At 42.4% G+C, this 15340-nt stretch overlaps 1 protein-coding gene and 1 pseudogene across 2 annotated transcripts in view; both read left to right on the top strand.

Moving 5' to 3' along the window:
* ATRN (attractin) overlaps window positions 1-15340 on the top strand; it is a 174364-nt gene that overhangs the window by 129395 nt on the left and 29629 nt on the right. For both annotated transcript variants that reach the window (XM_060122197.1, XM_060122198.1), the window contains exon 25: window positions 13572-13633. In XM_060122197.1, coding sequence (XP_059978180.1) covers window positions 13572-13633 — 62 coding nt within the window. The remainder of the gene's footprint in view (window positions 1-13571; window positions 13634-15340) is intronic.
* On the top strand, window positions 3485-3848 carry LOC132505983 (membrane protein BRI3-like; annotated as a pseudogene).

Here is a 15340-nt window from a genome sequence, read left to right on the forward strand (position 1 = left end):
TTTTTTCTGATATTGTCAGCATGATTGTTGACCAGTGCTGAAGAGCCAGCAGGGGTTAGAGACCAAGAATTTATTGTCCCAGTCTACATAGTGTGGTGTTAGAAGATTGAATTGTTCTAGGTTGGAATCTTGTCAAACTCTCAGAAGAGTTGAGAAGTAGAAGAAAAGGGAAGGATGAGGACACAAACATCCCTAATTTTACAAAGAGGGTAGTTAAGGAATACTGGCTATATTGAAATACTTAAGAATGAAATGATAGGAAGTCTGGGATTTGCTTCAAAATAATATGATCACGGGGAAATGGGTAGAGTATGGATGGATAAAATAAGATTGGCCGTGAGCTGTAATTATTAAAGCTGGGTGATAAACACATGGGGTTCATTATACTATTCTCTCTACTTGTTAAAAAGTTTAATATTTTCCACAATAAAAAAAATTTTTTAGGGATAATACAGATGATTGAACAAGAAATAAAGGTCCAAATATATTATTTAACCTCCCAAAACTAGCTGCAAGAATATGCCTCAGCTGGGCTTGCAGCCTAGGCCAGCTGGGGCATATCTCAGAACTGACATTCTGTTCTCCTTTGCAGGAAGCACACAGCACTGTACTAGAGTTTTACCAGTTATTAGCCACTGTTGGGCAGTTTTAGAACAATCAGAGGGCAGGAGAAAAACCTCCTCTCCCTCAGCCCAGCATGCTTCACCCTGGTGAAAATGGCAAAGGGAGCTTCCCTGAAAACTACTGACTTCTCCTCCCCACCCCACAAGCAAGGGTGCATCAGAGGCCTGAGGGCTTCTCCCCATGGGCCTGTGAGGTTTGGGAAGCTGCTTTCCAGTGGGCATAGCTATATTGTCTTCTGCTCCTACAGCCCTTTGTGGGTGCAAGGCACATCCTCTCCCTGAATCCAAGGGTATTATATCCAGTTCCTGTCTGTTTTGGCATCTTTCCATCACCATCACCCTCAGGATAACAACATAGAAATTATAAATTATAACAGAGGCAGTAAAAATAGTGATATAATTCTACTGGGGGATTGGGGGTGGGGGGGTGATGGCCTAAATCACCTTCTAATCTAGTAGGAAGTTAGTAAGTGATGTCTAAAATAACTAGATCAAGAAGTAACAAAAAACAAAATGAAACAAAACAAAAGCCAACTTATTAGTGATAAAAAGGTAACCCCCCAGAAGAACTGAACAGAAATCTAATTAAAGGTGAGGGCCTCTGGAGAGAAGCCTTAAGAAGAAGAAGGGAGACTTCCCTGTTGGTACAGTAGTTAAGAATCTGCCTGCCACTGCAGGGGACACGGATTTGAGCCCTGGTCCGGGAAGATCCCACATGCTGCGGAGCAGCTAAGCTCGTGCTCCATGACTACTGATCCTGCACTCTAGAGCCCGTGAGCCACACTACTGAGCCCACATGCCACAACTATTGAAGCCCGCGCGCCTAGAGCCCATGCCCCGCAATAAGAGAAGCCACCGTAATGAGAAGCTCGCGCACTGCAACGAAGAGTAGCCCTTACTCACCACAACTAGAGAAAGCCTGTGCGCAGCAACGAAGACCCAACGCAGCCATAAATAAATTAATTAAAAAGAAAAAGAGGGGCTTCCCTGCTGGTGCAGTGGTTGGGAGTCCGCCTGCCGATGCAGGGGACACGGGTTCGTGCTCCGGTCCGGGAGGATCCCACATGCTGCGGAGCGGCTGGGCCCGTGAGCCATGGCTGCTGGGCCTGCGCATCCGGAGCCTGTGCTCCACAACGGGAGAGGCCACAACAGTGAGAGGCCTGCGTACCGCAAAAAAAAAAAGAAAGAAAAAGAGGAGGGGGTGGGGAGGAATCATTGATTGTTGATATTTCAGCCAGGTATATGTAGTTCTTAATGGTTTTTAAATTATTGATGAACATGATAGAATGAAATAGGGATTCTGGAGAGTGGTGAAAATGAATGGCTGGAAGGAAATTTGAGGAAGAGAGCCCAGAGGTTGACAGTGGACAGATGGAGAGTGTTAGCTTACATGTCAGGAATGAGCAGGTTGGTAGTGTTACCCAGTCTTGAGGCTCTGACCAGAGCTTGGGTATATAGTTTCTGTGCCTGCACAAACCAGCATTAGGTGGGTGGTGTGTGAGGCTAGGTGATGGTCACTGGGATCCAGTCCAGGGCCTATGGTCTCAACATAGAGTTCCATATAGAACTTACGTTTAGAAAAAAAAAAAAAAGATAGTGGTTTTGTGTCACGGCAAAACTCACGGCAGTAGCAGCACTAGACTCAAGTTAGGATATGCTCAGCCAGTAGTCATAGAATCTTCCATCCTTGGCACAGCTGAGGCCTAGACTGGAAAGCTGTTTGTAAACAGGCCTAAGTTCTTATGGGAGGAATCAGTCCTCTCCTGGCCTTGCAGTGTTCAGAGTTACGTGGCAAGATTGGCAAGGAGCCAGGAGCCAGAGGGCAGCCATGACCACTTATAAGCCCTCTCTGGTCCTAATGTCAGGTCTTCGGCATCTGCAGAGCCTGGCCTCTTGGGGAGAGTTGAGGAGCAGATGGGCCATAGTCGGGAAGGGCTCCCTGGCCAGGTGGAGCTGAGCCCTGGTGGAGCTGCTGGCCTCAGGCGAGGCCCACAGAGGTTCTGCCATGTGCATATAGACCTTGGGTTTTCTTAAAGCCTGACGAGTGCTGCCTTGAAGCTAGAAAACTTCACCTCACGGGGCAGCCAGCTATCCTTTCCCATCCTCTCCCTGACTTAAATGCTTGTAACAGTGAAGATAGTTCTTGGTGGAGAAGATAAAGGCAAATTAGAGGTTCTCCTTTTTCAAACCTTCTATATTAAACAGTGATCTTTACCTATTCATTCATTCATTCATTCATTCATTTGTAACTGCTTTGTGGATTGTACGTATAGATGCAAAACACCAGTGTTAAAAAAATTGTTTTGTGGCAGTTGAGCATGATAAGTGTCATATTCACTTATTTTTACAGTAAGCTTGGGCTCAGCCTATACCCAACATAGTTGATGAAATTCATTCTCAGCCTGTATCCACAGAGCCCCGTCCCCTTCCCTCAGAGACATGCAGAAATCTCTGAGTCCAGAGATTTTCATTCACTGACTGCTACTCCTGGTGCCCTGGCCCATGGCCATGAGGTTTGAAGGCAGCTGTCCTCACTCCCATATGTGACAGGCTTGGGTGCAGAATAATCGCTGGTGCTTCAGAGCCTCACCAAGGCCTACCGTGCAGTTACTCCTTATTTCTCTGTACTTTCAAAACTCTAAAACATCCTCTCCATTTCCTTCATTTCCTTCCATTTCCTGGTTTTGAGGTTTGGGCCAGGCCATCTTCCTCTACCCCCACTTCCTCACCCCACACCCACCCCTGGGGAAGATCCGCTGCCGGGCGTCTGGGAGTCCCCGTGAGTCCGAGCTGGAGCCGAGTCCAAAAGGGAGCGGGGGCGCTAGCGGGAACCAGGCTGGGTGCAGTGGGCGCCGCCCGCCATGAACCACAAGCCCCTGCTGCAGGAGCAGCCTCCCGCCTACAACCTGTAGGGTGGCCAGGGCTATTTTGTGCGTAGTACGCACTACGGCGCCCTCCCAGCCACCGCCCTACCCCTACCTCCTCACAGGGCTACCCATCCACCACCCCAGGGTCTGCAACATCCACAGTCGGAATGTCACCCGGCACCCTGCCACTTCCATCGTTGTCGTTGGAGGCTGCCCTGTCTGCAGGCTCGGGGTTCTGGAGGACTCCTTCACCTTCCTGGGCATCTTCTTGTCCATCGTTTTGATCCCCTTTGGTTTCATCTGCTGTTTTGCCTTGAGGAAGCAAAGATGCCCCATCTGTGGAGCAAACTTTATTTAAAGGAAACAACACACCTGGCTTTCCCACACCCAGTTATATTTTCCTAATTACACCCACCCCAGTGCCCAGGACGTAAGGCAAGGCTTCCCATCCTGTGTAAGGTAGCAAGAACCAAACAGGGAACCAGAAGAATTCCAGGGCCACCTTTTCATCGAATGGTACTGAGTGATCATTTGTCACCGTCAGTCGGAGTTTCACAGTAGCAGAGGGGTGTTCTCCACTGGGAGGGTAGAAAAGAAATGTTGGCAGAAATACTCCAAGACAGGGATTTGATTTGAAAAGAGCTTGTAACTACTGCTCTTGCTCTGTAAAATTGTATAGTTAATATAAACTCCAGACATTTTCTGAAGGAAGAAAAAAGAACCTTTGCTTCTCTTTGAAACCTTGTAACTTTGGAGACTTACATGAGAAACATTCAACAAAAGAAAAACACTTTTAGAGTAATGTGAGTCTTGGGGACCAGCCACACTGGCAGCAAGTTTATATAGGTTCTTTTTTAATACATTTATTTATTTATTTATATCTTATTTTTTGGCTGCGTTGAGTCTTCATTGCTGCACACGGGCCTTCTCTAGCAGCGGCGAGTGGGAGCTTCTCATTGCGGTGGCTTCTCATTGCAGAGCATGGGCTCTAGGCTTCAGTAGTTGTGGAATACGGGCTCAGTAGTTGTGGCTCATGGGCTCTAGAACGCAGGCTCAGTAATTGTGGCTCATGGGCTTAGCTGCTCCGCGACACATGGGATCTTCCTGGACCAGAGCTTGAACCCGTGTCCCCTGCATTGGCAGGCAGATTCTTAACCACTGCGACACCAGGGAAGCCCTATATAGGTTCTTTATGATTTTAACTTGGACGTGAATGTGGTGTGGCTCTACTTTAGCAAGAAATCAGGCTAATGGTTGGGATCCCATATGCCCTTAGGAGTGTTATGTGGCACAGGGCACACAGACACCGGATGGGTCTCCAGAAGGTGCAATTAGCATCCAAATTTTTTGGCACCCTACAGTCAGTATAAAATCACCTCGTGGATTTCGTTAAAACACTGAAGACATACTAATGTTTTGTTTTTAATTTTTATTTTTTTTACATCTTTATTGGAGTATAATTGCTTTACAATGGTGTGCTAGTTTCTGCTTTATAACAAAGTGAATCAGTTAAACATATACATATGTTCCCACATCTCTTCCCTCTTGCATCTCCCTCCCTCCCACCCTCCCTATCCCACCCCTCTAGGTGGTCACAGTGCACTGAGCTGATCTCCCTGTGCTATGCTGCTGCTTCCCACTAGCTGTCTATTTTACGTTTGGTAGTGTATATATGTCCATGCCACTCTCTCACTTTGTCACAGCTTACCCTTCCCCCTCCCCATATCCTCAAGTCCATTCTCTAGTTGGTCTGTGTCTTTATTCCTGTCTTACCCCTAGGTTCTTCATGACATTTTTTTTTCTTAGATTCCATATATATGTGTTAGCATACGGTATTTGTCTTTCTCTTTCTGACTTACTTCACTCTGTATGACAGACTCTAGGTCCATCCACCTCACTACAAATAACTCAATTTCGTTGCTTTTTATGGCTGAGTAATATAACATTGTATAAATGTGCCACATCTTTTTTATCCATTCATCCGACGATGGACACTTAGGTTGTTTCCATCTCCTGGCTATTGTAAATAGAGGTGCAATGAATATTTTGGTACATGACTCTTTTTGAATTATGGTTTTCTCAGGGTATATGCCCAGTAGTGGGATTGCTGGGTCATATGGTAGTTCTATTTGTAGTTTTTTAAGAAACATCCATACTGTTCTCCACAGTGGCTGTATCAATTTACATTCCCACCAACAGTGCAAGAGGGTTCCCTTTTCTCCACACCCTCTCCAGCATTTACTGTTTCTAGATATTTTGATGATGGCCATTCTGACTGGTGTGAGATGATATCTCATTGTATGTTTGATTTGCATTTCTCTAGTGATTAATGATGTTGAGGATTCTTTCATGTGTTTGTTGGCAGTCTGTATATCTTCTTTGGAGAAATGTCGATTAATGTCTTCTGCCCATTTTTGGATTGGGTTGTTTGTTTTTTTTGTTATTGAGCTGCATGAGCTGCTTGTAAGTTTTGGAGATTAATCCTTTGTCAGTTGCTTCATTCGCAAACATTTTCTTCCATTCTGAGGGTTGTCTTTTGGTCTTGTTGATGGTTTCCTTTGCTGTGCAAAAGCTCTGAAGTTTCATTAGGTCCCATTTGTTTATTTTTGTTTTTATTTCCATTTCTCTGGGAGGTGGGTCAAAAAGGATCTTGCTGTGATTTATGTCATAGAGTGTTCTGCCTATATTTTCCTCTAAGAGTTTGATAGTTTCTGGCCTTACATTTAGGTCTTTAATCCATTTTGAGCTTATTTTTGTGTATGGTGTTAGGGAGTGATCTAATCTCATACTTTTACATGTACCTATCCAGTTTTCCCAGCACCAGTTATTGAAGAGGCTGTCCTTTCTCCACTGTACATTCCTGCCTCCTTTATCAAAGATAAGGTGACCATATGTGCATGGGTTTATCTCTGGGCTTTCTGTCCTGTTCCATTGATCTGTATTTCTGTTTTTGTGCCAGTACCATACTGTCTTGATTACTGTAGCTTTGTAGTGTAGTCTGAAGCCAGGGAGCCTGATTCCTCCAGCTCCGTTTTTTGTTCTCAAGATTGCTTTGGCTATTCGGGGTCTTTTGTGTTTCCATACAGATTGTGAAATTTTTTGTTCTAGTTCTGTGAAAAATGCCACTGGTAGTTCAAAAGGGATTGCATTGAATCTGTAGACTGCTTTGGGTAGTAGAGTCATTTTCACAATGTTGATTCTTCCAATCCAAGAACATGGTATATTTCTCCATCTATTTGTATCATCTTTAATTTCTTTCATCAGTGTCTTATAATTTTCTGCATACAGGTCTTTTGTCTCCTTAGGTAGGTTTATTCCTAGGTATTTTATTCTTTTTGTTGCAATGGTAAATGGTAGTGTTTTCTTGATTTCACTTTCAGATTTTTCATCATTAGTATATAGGAATGCCAGAGATTTCTGTGCATTAATTTTGTATCCTGCTACTTTACCAAATTCATTGATTAGCTCTAGTAGTTTTCTAGTAGCATCTTTAGGATTCTCTGTGTATAGTATCATGTTATCTGCAGACAGTGACAGGTTTACTTCTTCTTTTCCGATTTGGATTCCTTTTATTTCCTTTTCTTCTCTGATTGCTGTGGCTAAAATTTCCAAAACTATGTTGAATAAGAGTGGTGAGAGTGGACAGCCTTGTCTTGTTCCTGATCTTAGTGGAAATGCTTTCAGTTTTTCACCATTGAGGACAATGTTGGCTGTGGGTTTGTCATATATGGCCTTTATTATATTGAGGAAAGTTCCTCTATGCCTACTTTCTGCAGGGTTTTTTATCATAAATGGGTGTTGAATTTTGTCGAAAGTGTTCTCTGCATCTATTGAGGTGATCATATGGTTTTTCTCCTTCAATTTGTTGATATGGTGTTGATTGATTTGCATATATTGAAGAATGCTTGCATTCCTGGAATAAACCCCACTTGATCCTGGTGTATGATCCTTTTAATGGGCTGTTGGATTCTGTTTGCTAATATTTTGTTGAGGATTTTTGCATCTATGTTCATCAGTGATATTGGCCTATAGTTTTCTTTCTTTGTGACATCCTTGTCTGGTTTTGGTTCAAGGTGATGGTGGCCTTGTAGAATGAGTTTGGGAGTGTTCCTCCCTCTGCTATATTTTGGAAGAGTTTGAGAAGGATAGGTGTTAGCTCTTCTCTAAATGTTTGATAGAATTCGCCTGTGAAGCCATCTGGTCCTGGGCTTTTGTTTGTTGGAAGATTTTTAATCACAGTTTCAATTCCAGTGCTTGTGATTGGTCTGTTCATATTTTCTATTTCTTCCTAATTCAGTCTTGGCAGGTGGTGCATTTCTAAGAATTTGTCCATTTCTTCCAGGTTGTCCATTTTGTTGGCATAGAGTTGCTTGTAGTAATCTCTCATGATCTTTTTTTATTTCTGCAATGTCAGTTGTTACTTCTCCTTTTTCATTTCTAATTCTATTGATTTGAGTCTTCTCCCTTTTTTTCTTGATGAGTCTCGCTAATGGTTTATCAATTTTGTTTATCTTCTCAAAGAACCAGCTTTTAGTTTTATTGATCTTTGCTATCATTTCCTTCATTTCTTCTTCATTTATTTCTGCTCTGATCTTTATGATTTCTTTCCTTCTGCTAACTTTGGGGGGTTTTTCTTCTTCTTTCTCTAATTGCTTTAGGTGCAAGTTTAGTTTGTTTATTAGAGATGTTTCCTGTTTCTTAAGGTAGGATTGTATTGCTATAAACTTCCCTCTTAGAACTGCTTTTGCTGCATCCCATAGATTTTGGGTCGTCATGTCTCCATTGTCATTTGTTTCTAGGTATTTTTTTATTTCCTCTTTGATTTCTTCAGTGATCACTTTGTTATTAAGTAGTGTATTGTTTAGCCTCCACATGTTTGTATTTTTTACAGATCTTTTCCTGTAATTGGTATCTAGTCTCATAGCGTTGTAGTCGGAAAAGATACTTGATACAATTTCAATTTTCTTAAATTTACCAAGGCTTGATTTGTGACCCCAAGATATGATCTATCCTGGAGAATGTTCCATGAGCACTTGAGAAAAATGTGTATTCTGTTGCTGGAATGTCCTATAAATATCAATTAAGTCCATCTCCTTTAATGAATCATTTAAAGCTTGTGTTTCCTTATTTATTTTCATTTTGGATGATCTGTCCATTGGTGAAAGTGGGGTGTTAAAGTCCCCTACTATGATTTTGTTACTGTCGATTTCCCCTTTTATGGCTGTTATTATTTGCCTTATGTATTGAGGTGCTCCTATGTTGGGGGCATAAATATTTACAATTGTTATATCTTCTTCTTGGCTTGACCCCTTGATCATTATGTAGTGTCCTTCTATGTCTCTTGTAATAGTCTTTATTTTAAAGTCTATTTTGTCTGATATGAGAATTGCTACTCCAGCTTTCTTTTGGTTTCCATTTGGATGGAATACCTTTTTCCATGCCCTCACTTTCAGTCTGTATGTGTCTCTAGGTCTGAAGTGGGTCTCTTGTAGACAGCATATATATGGGTCTTGTTTTTGTATCCATTCAGCCAGTCTGTGTCTTTTGGTGGGAGCATTTAATCCATTTACATGTAAGGTAATTATTGATATGTATGTTCCTATTCCCATTTTCTTAATTGTTTTGGGTTTGTTATTGTAGGTCTTTCCCTTCTCTTGTGTTTCTTGCCTAGAGAAGATCCTTTAGCATTTGTTGTAAAGCTGGTTTGGTGGTGCTGAACTGTCTCAGCTTTTGCTTGTCTGTAAAGGTTTTAATTTCTCCATCAAATCTGAATGAGATCCTTGCTGGGTAGAGTAATCTTGGTTGTAGGTTTTTCTCCTTCATCTCTTTGAATATGTCCTGACAGTCCCTTCTGGCTTGCAGAGTTTCTGCTGAAAGATCAGCTGTTAACCTTATGGGGATTCCCTTGTGTGTTATTTGTTGTTTTTCCCTTGCTGCTTTTAATATGTTTTCTTTGTATTTAATTTTTGCAAGTTTGATTAGTATGTGTCTTGGCGTGTTTCTCCTTGGATTTATCCTGTATGGGACTCTCTGTGCTGCCTGGACTTGATTAACTTTTTCCTTTCCCATATTAGGGAAGTTTTCAACTATAATCTCTTCAAATATTTTCTCAGTCCCTTTCTTTTTCTCTTCTTCGGGAACCCCTATAATTCGAATGTTGGTGCATTTAATGTTGTCCCAGAGGTCTCTGAGACTGTCCTCAGTTCTTTTCATTCTTTTTTCTTTATTCTGCTCTGCAGTAGTTATTTCCACTATTTTATCTTCCAGGTCACTTATCCGTTCTTCTGCCTCAGTTATTCTGCTATTGATCCCTTCTAGAGTATTTTTAATTTCATTTATTGTGTTGTTCATCATTGCTTGTTTCATCTTTAGTTCTTCTAGGTCCTTGTTAAATGTCTCTTGAAATTTCTCCATTTTATTTCAAGATTTTGGATCATCTTTACTATCATTATTTTAAATTCTTTTTCAGGTAGACTGCCTATTTCCTCTTCATTTGTTAGGTCTGGTGGGTTTTTTTCTTGTTCCTTCATCTGCTGTGTGTTTTTCTGTCTTCTCATTTTGCTTATCTTACTGTGTTTGGGGTCTCCTTTTTGCAGGCTGCAGGTTCGTAGTTCCCGTTGTTTTTGGTGTCTATCCCCAGTGGCTAAAGTTGGTTCAGTGGGTTGTGTAGGCTTCCTGGTGGAGGTGACTAGTGCCTGTGTTCTGGTGGATGAGGCTGGATCTTGTCTTTCTGGTGGGCAGGTCCACGTCTGGTGGTGTGTTTTGGGGGTGTCTGTGGACTTATTATGATTTTAGGCAGCCTCTCTGCTAATGGGTGGGTTTTTATTCCTGTCTTGCTAGTTGTTTGGCATAGGGTGTCCAGCACTGTAGTTTGCTGCTCCTTGAGTGAAGCTGGGTGTTGGTGTTGAGATGGAGATCTCTGGAAGATTTTTGCCGTTTGATATTATGTGGAGCTGGGAGGTCTCTTGTGGACCAGTTCTCCCACCTCAGAGGCACAGCACTGACTCCTGGCTGCAGCACCAAGAGCCTTTTATCCACTCGGCTCAGAATAAAAGGGAGAAAAAGAAGGAAGGAAGGGAGGGAGGGAGGGAGGGAGGGGTGGGAGGGAAAAGAAAGAGGATAAAATAAGATAAAATAAAAAAGTTATTAAAATAAAAAATAATTATTAAGAAAAAATTTTTTAAAAAAGAAAAAAACGGACGGATAGACCCCTAGGACAAATGGTGAAAGCAAAGCTATACAAAATCTCCCACAGAAGCATACACATACACACTCACAAAAAGAGGAAAAGGGGAAAACAATAATAAATCTTGCTCTCAAAGTCCACCTCCTCAATTTGGGATGATTCGTTGTCTATTCATGTATTCCACAAATGCAGGGTACATCTAGTTGATTGTGGAGGTTTAATCCGCTGCTTTCTGAGGCTGCTGGGAGAGATTTCCCTTTCTCTTCTTTGTTCGCACAGCTCCGGGGGCTCAGCTTTGGATTTGGCCCCGCCTCTGCATGTAGGTCCCCGGAGGCCATCTGTTCTTCGCTCAGACACGACGGGATTAAAGGAGCAGCTGATTCGGGGACTCTGGCTCACTCAGGCTGGGGGAGGGAGGGGTGTGGATGCGGGGCGAGCCTGTGTCGGCAGAGGCCGACGGGACGTTGCACCATCCTGAGGCGCGCCGTGCGTTCTCCCGGGGAAGTTGTCCCTGAATCCCGGGACCCTAGCAGTGGCGGGCTGCACAGGCTCCCCGGAAGGGAGGTGTGGATAGTGACCTGTGCTCGCACACAGGCTTCTTGGTGGCGGCAGCCGCGGCCTTAGCGTCTCATACCCGTCTCTGGGGTCCGCGCTGTTAGCTGCAGCTCGCACCCGTCTCTGGAGCTCCTTTAAGCAGCGCTCTTAATGCCCTCTCCTCACGCTCTAGGAAGCAAAGAGGGAAGAAAAAGTTTCTTGCCTCTTCGGCAGGTTCAGACTTTTTCCCGACTCCCTCCCGGCTAGCCAGTGGTGCACTAACCCCCTGCAGGCTGTGTTCCTGCCGCCAACCCCAGTCCTCTCCCTGCGCTCCGACCGAAGCCAGAGCCTCAGCTCCCAGTCCCCGCCCGCCCCAGCCGGTGAGCAGACAAGCCTCTTGGGCTAGTGAGTGCCGGTCGGCACCGATCCTCTGGGAATCTCTCCGCTTTGCCTTGCGCAACCCTGTTGCTGTGCTCTTCTCCTCGGCTCCGAAGCTTCCCCCTCCACCACCCGCAGTCTCCACCCGCGAAGGGGCTTCCTGGTGTGTGGAAACCTTTCCTCCTTCACAACTCCCTCACACTGGTGCAGGTCCCGTCCCTATTCTTTTGTCTCTGTTTATTCTTTTTTCTTTTGCCCTACCCAGGTACGTGGGGAGTTTCTTGCCTTTTGGGAGGTCTGAGGTCTTCTGCCAGCGTTCAGTAGGTGTTCTGTAGGAGTTGTTCCACGTGTAGATGTATTTCTGGTGTATCTGTGGGGAGGAAGGTGATCTCCGCGTCTTACTCTTCCGCCATCTTCCCGATTCCTCCCATACTAATGTTTTAAAAGTTTAAAATCTAAACAGAATTGGATGCACTAAAATCTGTTTCCTTCTCCTTCTTTATGTCTTGTAACCTGGATTCTTCTTTCCTCAAGACTGAGTAACCTCGTTTATATAATTGTTTTTCCCCAGTTTTATTAAAAACCTTTATGAGAGGACTGTAGCTATATTCTGCAGTTTTCCTTCTCTCAAGGAGCCTTCTTATTTAGGATGATTACTGTAATAAATGAAGGAAAGCAAAGAATATGGTTTCTCCTTGTCTATGATATCAAATCTATGTATCTTTGTATTTCTGATTATAAATGGTGGCTAGAGGGAGGATACAAAAACTTTAGATTCTATGCCCCATAATATTCTATGGCCTGAAAAGGTAATATTGGACCTTTATTTAAATGTCAAAAAGAAAATAAGAGCATTCAAAAGAAAAGCAGTGGAAGCTTCTCCTCTCTTCTGCCTCTGTTGAGTCTGACTATAAAAGAAGTGCAAAGCACTGGATTGTTACTGTGCTGGGGCCTAGGCTGTAGCACTTTCCTTGTATTGCTGTAGGATGGGAGTTGACAGGAGTAGGTTGGGGGGGGGCAGGTAGGGTGGGATTAGGAAAAGAAGACGCTAATCATTTACTTATGTGACTGTTGTCATACTTACTGCCTTCATTTCAATAATTACCATCTTATTCAATAATTGTTTCATTTATAGTACCATTATCTCTCCAAGGAGGGCTGTGGTCCCTTAAAAATAAGCAGAGAACACACCATAACATCTGGCTAGTACCATGTGTGTCATAGGGTAGTAAGGACACAATTATCATACTTACTAATAAATTCTAAGGTGTACATTTTTTCATGCTCTAATATCTCTGAAATCATGATACATCTTACAGTGATTTTAAAAGCAATGTGTCATAGTGTAACTGGCAGTGTTTTCTTAATAGTACACAAAATAATGCCTGTTTTAGTGGTGTCTTAGATTTGATGAACTACATTAGGAATTTTATAATATTCTTGGTATAAAATTATTTAAGTTCAAATTGGTGTTATATTGATTGTCAGATGATATTCAGTGTAGTGAAGCTTGGGATAAGGTTTTTTTTTAAAAAGGATGTTATCTTGAAGTGAGTACATTAAGTGACAAAGGGATGAACGGCATAAAAGGAAGCTGCCCACCTGACGGTAGATCCAAGAACTGGAATTTGAAGCAAACAAGGAGAGTATTTTGTCTTGAAAAGGGCACAAGGAGGTAGGAAGTAACCTGACTTGCTTGTCATTGGGGTCATTAGCAGGAGTCTGAGAAGCCTTCGAGGTCAGATTAAAAACTGAGATCTGCTGTCAAGAGCAGGGGGACTGTAGGGGTTTGTGTTGAGTCTCAGAATATCACTTTTGTGTGGCAATTAAGCAAGAAAAACTAAAGGGATAAGGTGCTTTTCCTCAAGTGAAAAATTTCATTAATCTCTTCTTGAAATGTTAACGTCTTTCTGCTTCAACGAGAAGGCTGAGTTAATGGTGCTCTCTTATAACCCAATCACTCTACGTGTTTTTCTGTCACAGATTGCCTTCTCCCAGCACAGCAATTTTATGGACCTGGTACAGTTCTTCGTGACCTTCTTCAGGTAATTTCACTTATACAAACTGTATCTGTTCTTTTGATTCAGGCACTTAATTTCATTAATTATCAACCCATAAAAGATAAATGAATAATCCTATGTTTGCACAACTGATCAAACTAACTTTATATGTATTCCTGAAAAGTTACATGTCAGTTACAATACTGTGAATTCAATCTAATCTGATAAAATGAAGACATTTGGTTTGTATGTTCTGGCTTTTTGAGGCAGCTTTTCATGTACCCTATACTAAATATAGGTAGTTTAGCTCTTCATATGGGGAGGATTTGGGGTTGAAATGACATGTAATTAATAATGATTACTGGGGCTTCCCTGGTGGCACAGTGGTTGAGAGTCCGCCTGCCGATGCAGGGGACACGGGTTCATGCCCCGGTCCGGGAAGATCCCACATGCCGCGGAGCGGCTAGTCCCGTGAGCCATGGCTGCTGAGCCTGCACGTGTGGAGCCTGTGCTCCGCAACGGGAGAGGCCACAACAGTGAGAGGCCCGCGTACCGCAAAAAAAATAATAATGATTACTGGTGTGTGCTACATATATGCTTCTTCTTGTTCACAGGATGTTTCAGGTCATTATCTAGAGTTTTAAAGCTAAAAGTGATTTGTTAGGCCCTGAGGTTCTTTGGTTTTTATAGGGTTTTTTTCAGTTTAATTTTATTTTTAAGAAAATACTATTACACATAATTGAAAAAGTGCTACAGTGCAAAGAGAAAGTGACAGCATCCTGCCCCACACCTTCCCATCTTCATTGTCCACATTTAAATTATTTTAATTGTTTTTTACTTCTCCATGCTTATACTTTTTTTTTCCAAAGGAGAAAACTTATTTAATTTAGATAAATGCAAAAATGGATATTCAATATATTTCAAAATCCAATGCTGATTTTTTTTAATCTAAAGCATTGCATTCCTTTCTATTTCACCACTTAATATCACAGTCATTATTACCATAAAGTATTTTCAACATTAGACAAGGAATTATGCAGTTGGGTACAATATAACTTTCTTTCATGGCTGGAACAGATAGGGTAAACTTATTCAATTTACCCACTCTTTGCCCAATCTTCTGACAAATCCCACTAGGTTTTACCCTAATTAACATAATTTCCTAACGTTTTGCTCTGCCTAATGGATTTTGAGTATGTTCAACCTTTAGAGGCATCCATGTCAGTGGCTTACACTCTTTCTTGGTTTTTCAATTCAGTTATCTTTTGATGTCCTACTGTAGAAGGATTTATTATCTTATGTTACCTCTGCCAGGACCCCCCCACACACTATAAACACATACAACTTCCCCTTCCTCCCACTCATGTAGTATAGTTACATCACAATATTTGGCTAAATCAGGAGTCCCTATTTATGTTGTTATAATCATAAAAACTCCTGTTTGCAGCTGAGTTGAACTATAATTATACTTCCCCATTTTTTGGATGGGGAATCACTCTTTGCTTATCCTAAATGTAATATTTGCCATATTTGGGGATTTTTATTGTTTGGTTTTCTATGTAGCTACTCCTGATATACCCCTGTACTCTGACAGAACTGAACAATCTCTCAGTATGGTCAAACACAAGCAAGTACTCTCCTGGTTTTAGTTTCTCTTGGAGATTTCTGCCCTAGAACCCTAGCCTGCTGCTCCCAAGTGCACTAGTTGTTTTTGAGGCCTGCGACACAACAGGCTGTCATCTTGGGAATTTC

This window comes from Lagenorhynchus albirostris, chromosome 15 (genome assembly GCF_949774975.1).
Source record: "Lagenorhynchus albirostris chromosome 15, mLagAlb1.1, whole genome shotgun sequence".
In the NCBI taxonomy this organism is placed as follows: Eukaryota; Metazoa; Chordata; class Mammalia; order Artiodactyla; family Delphinidae; genus Lagenorhynchus; species Lagenorhynchus albirostris.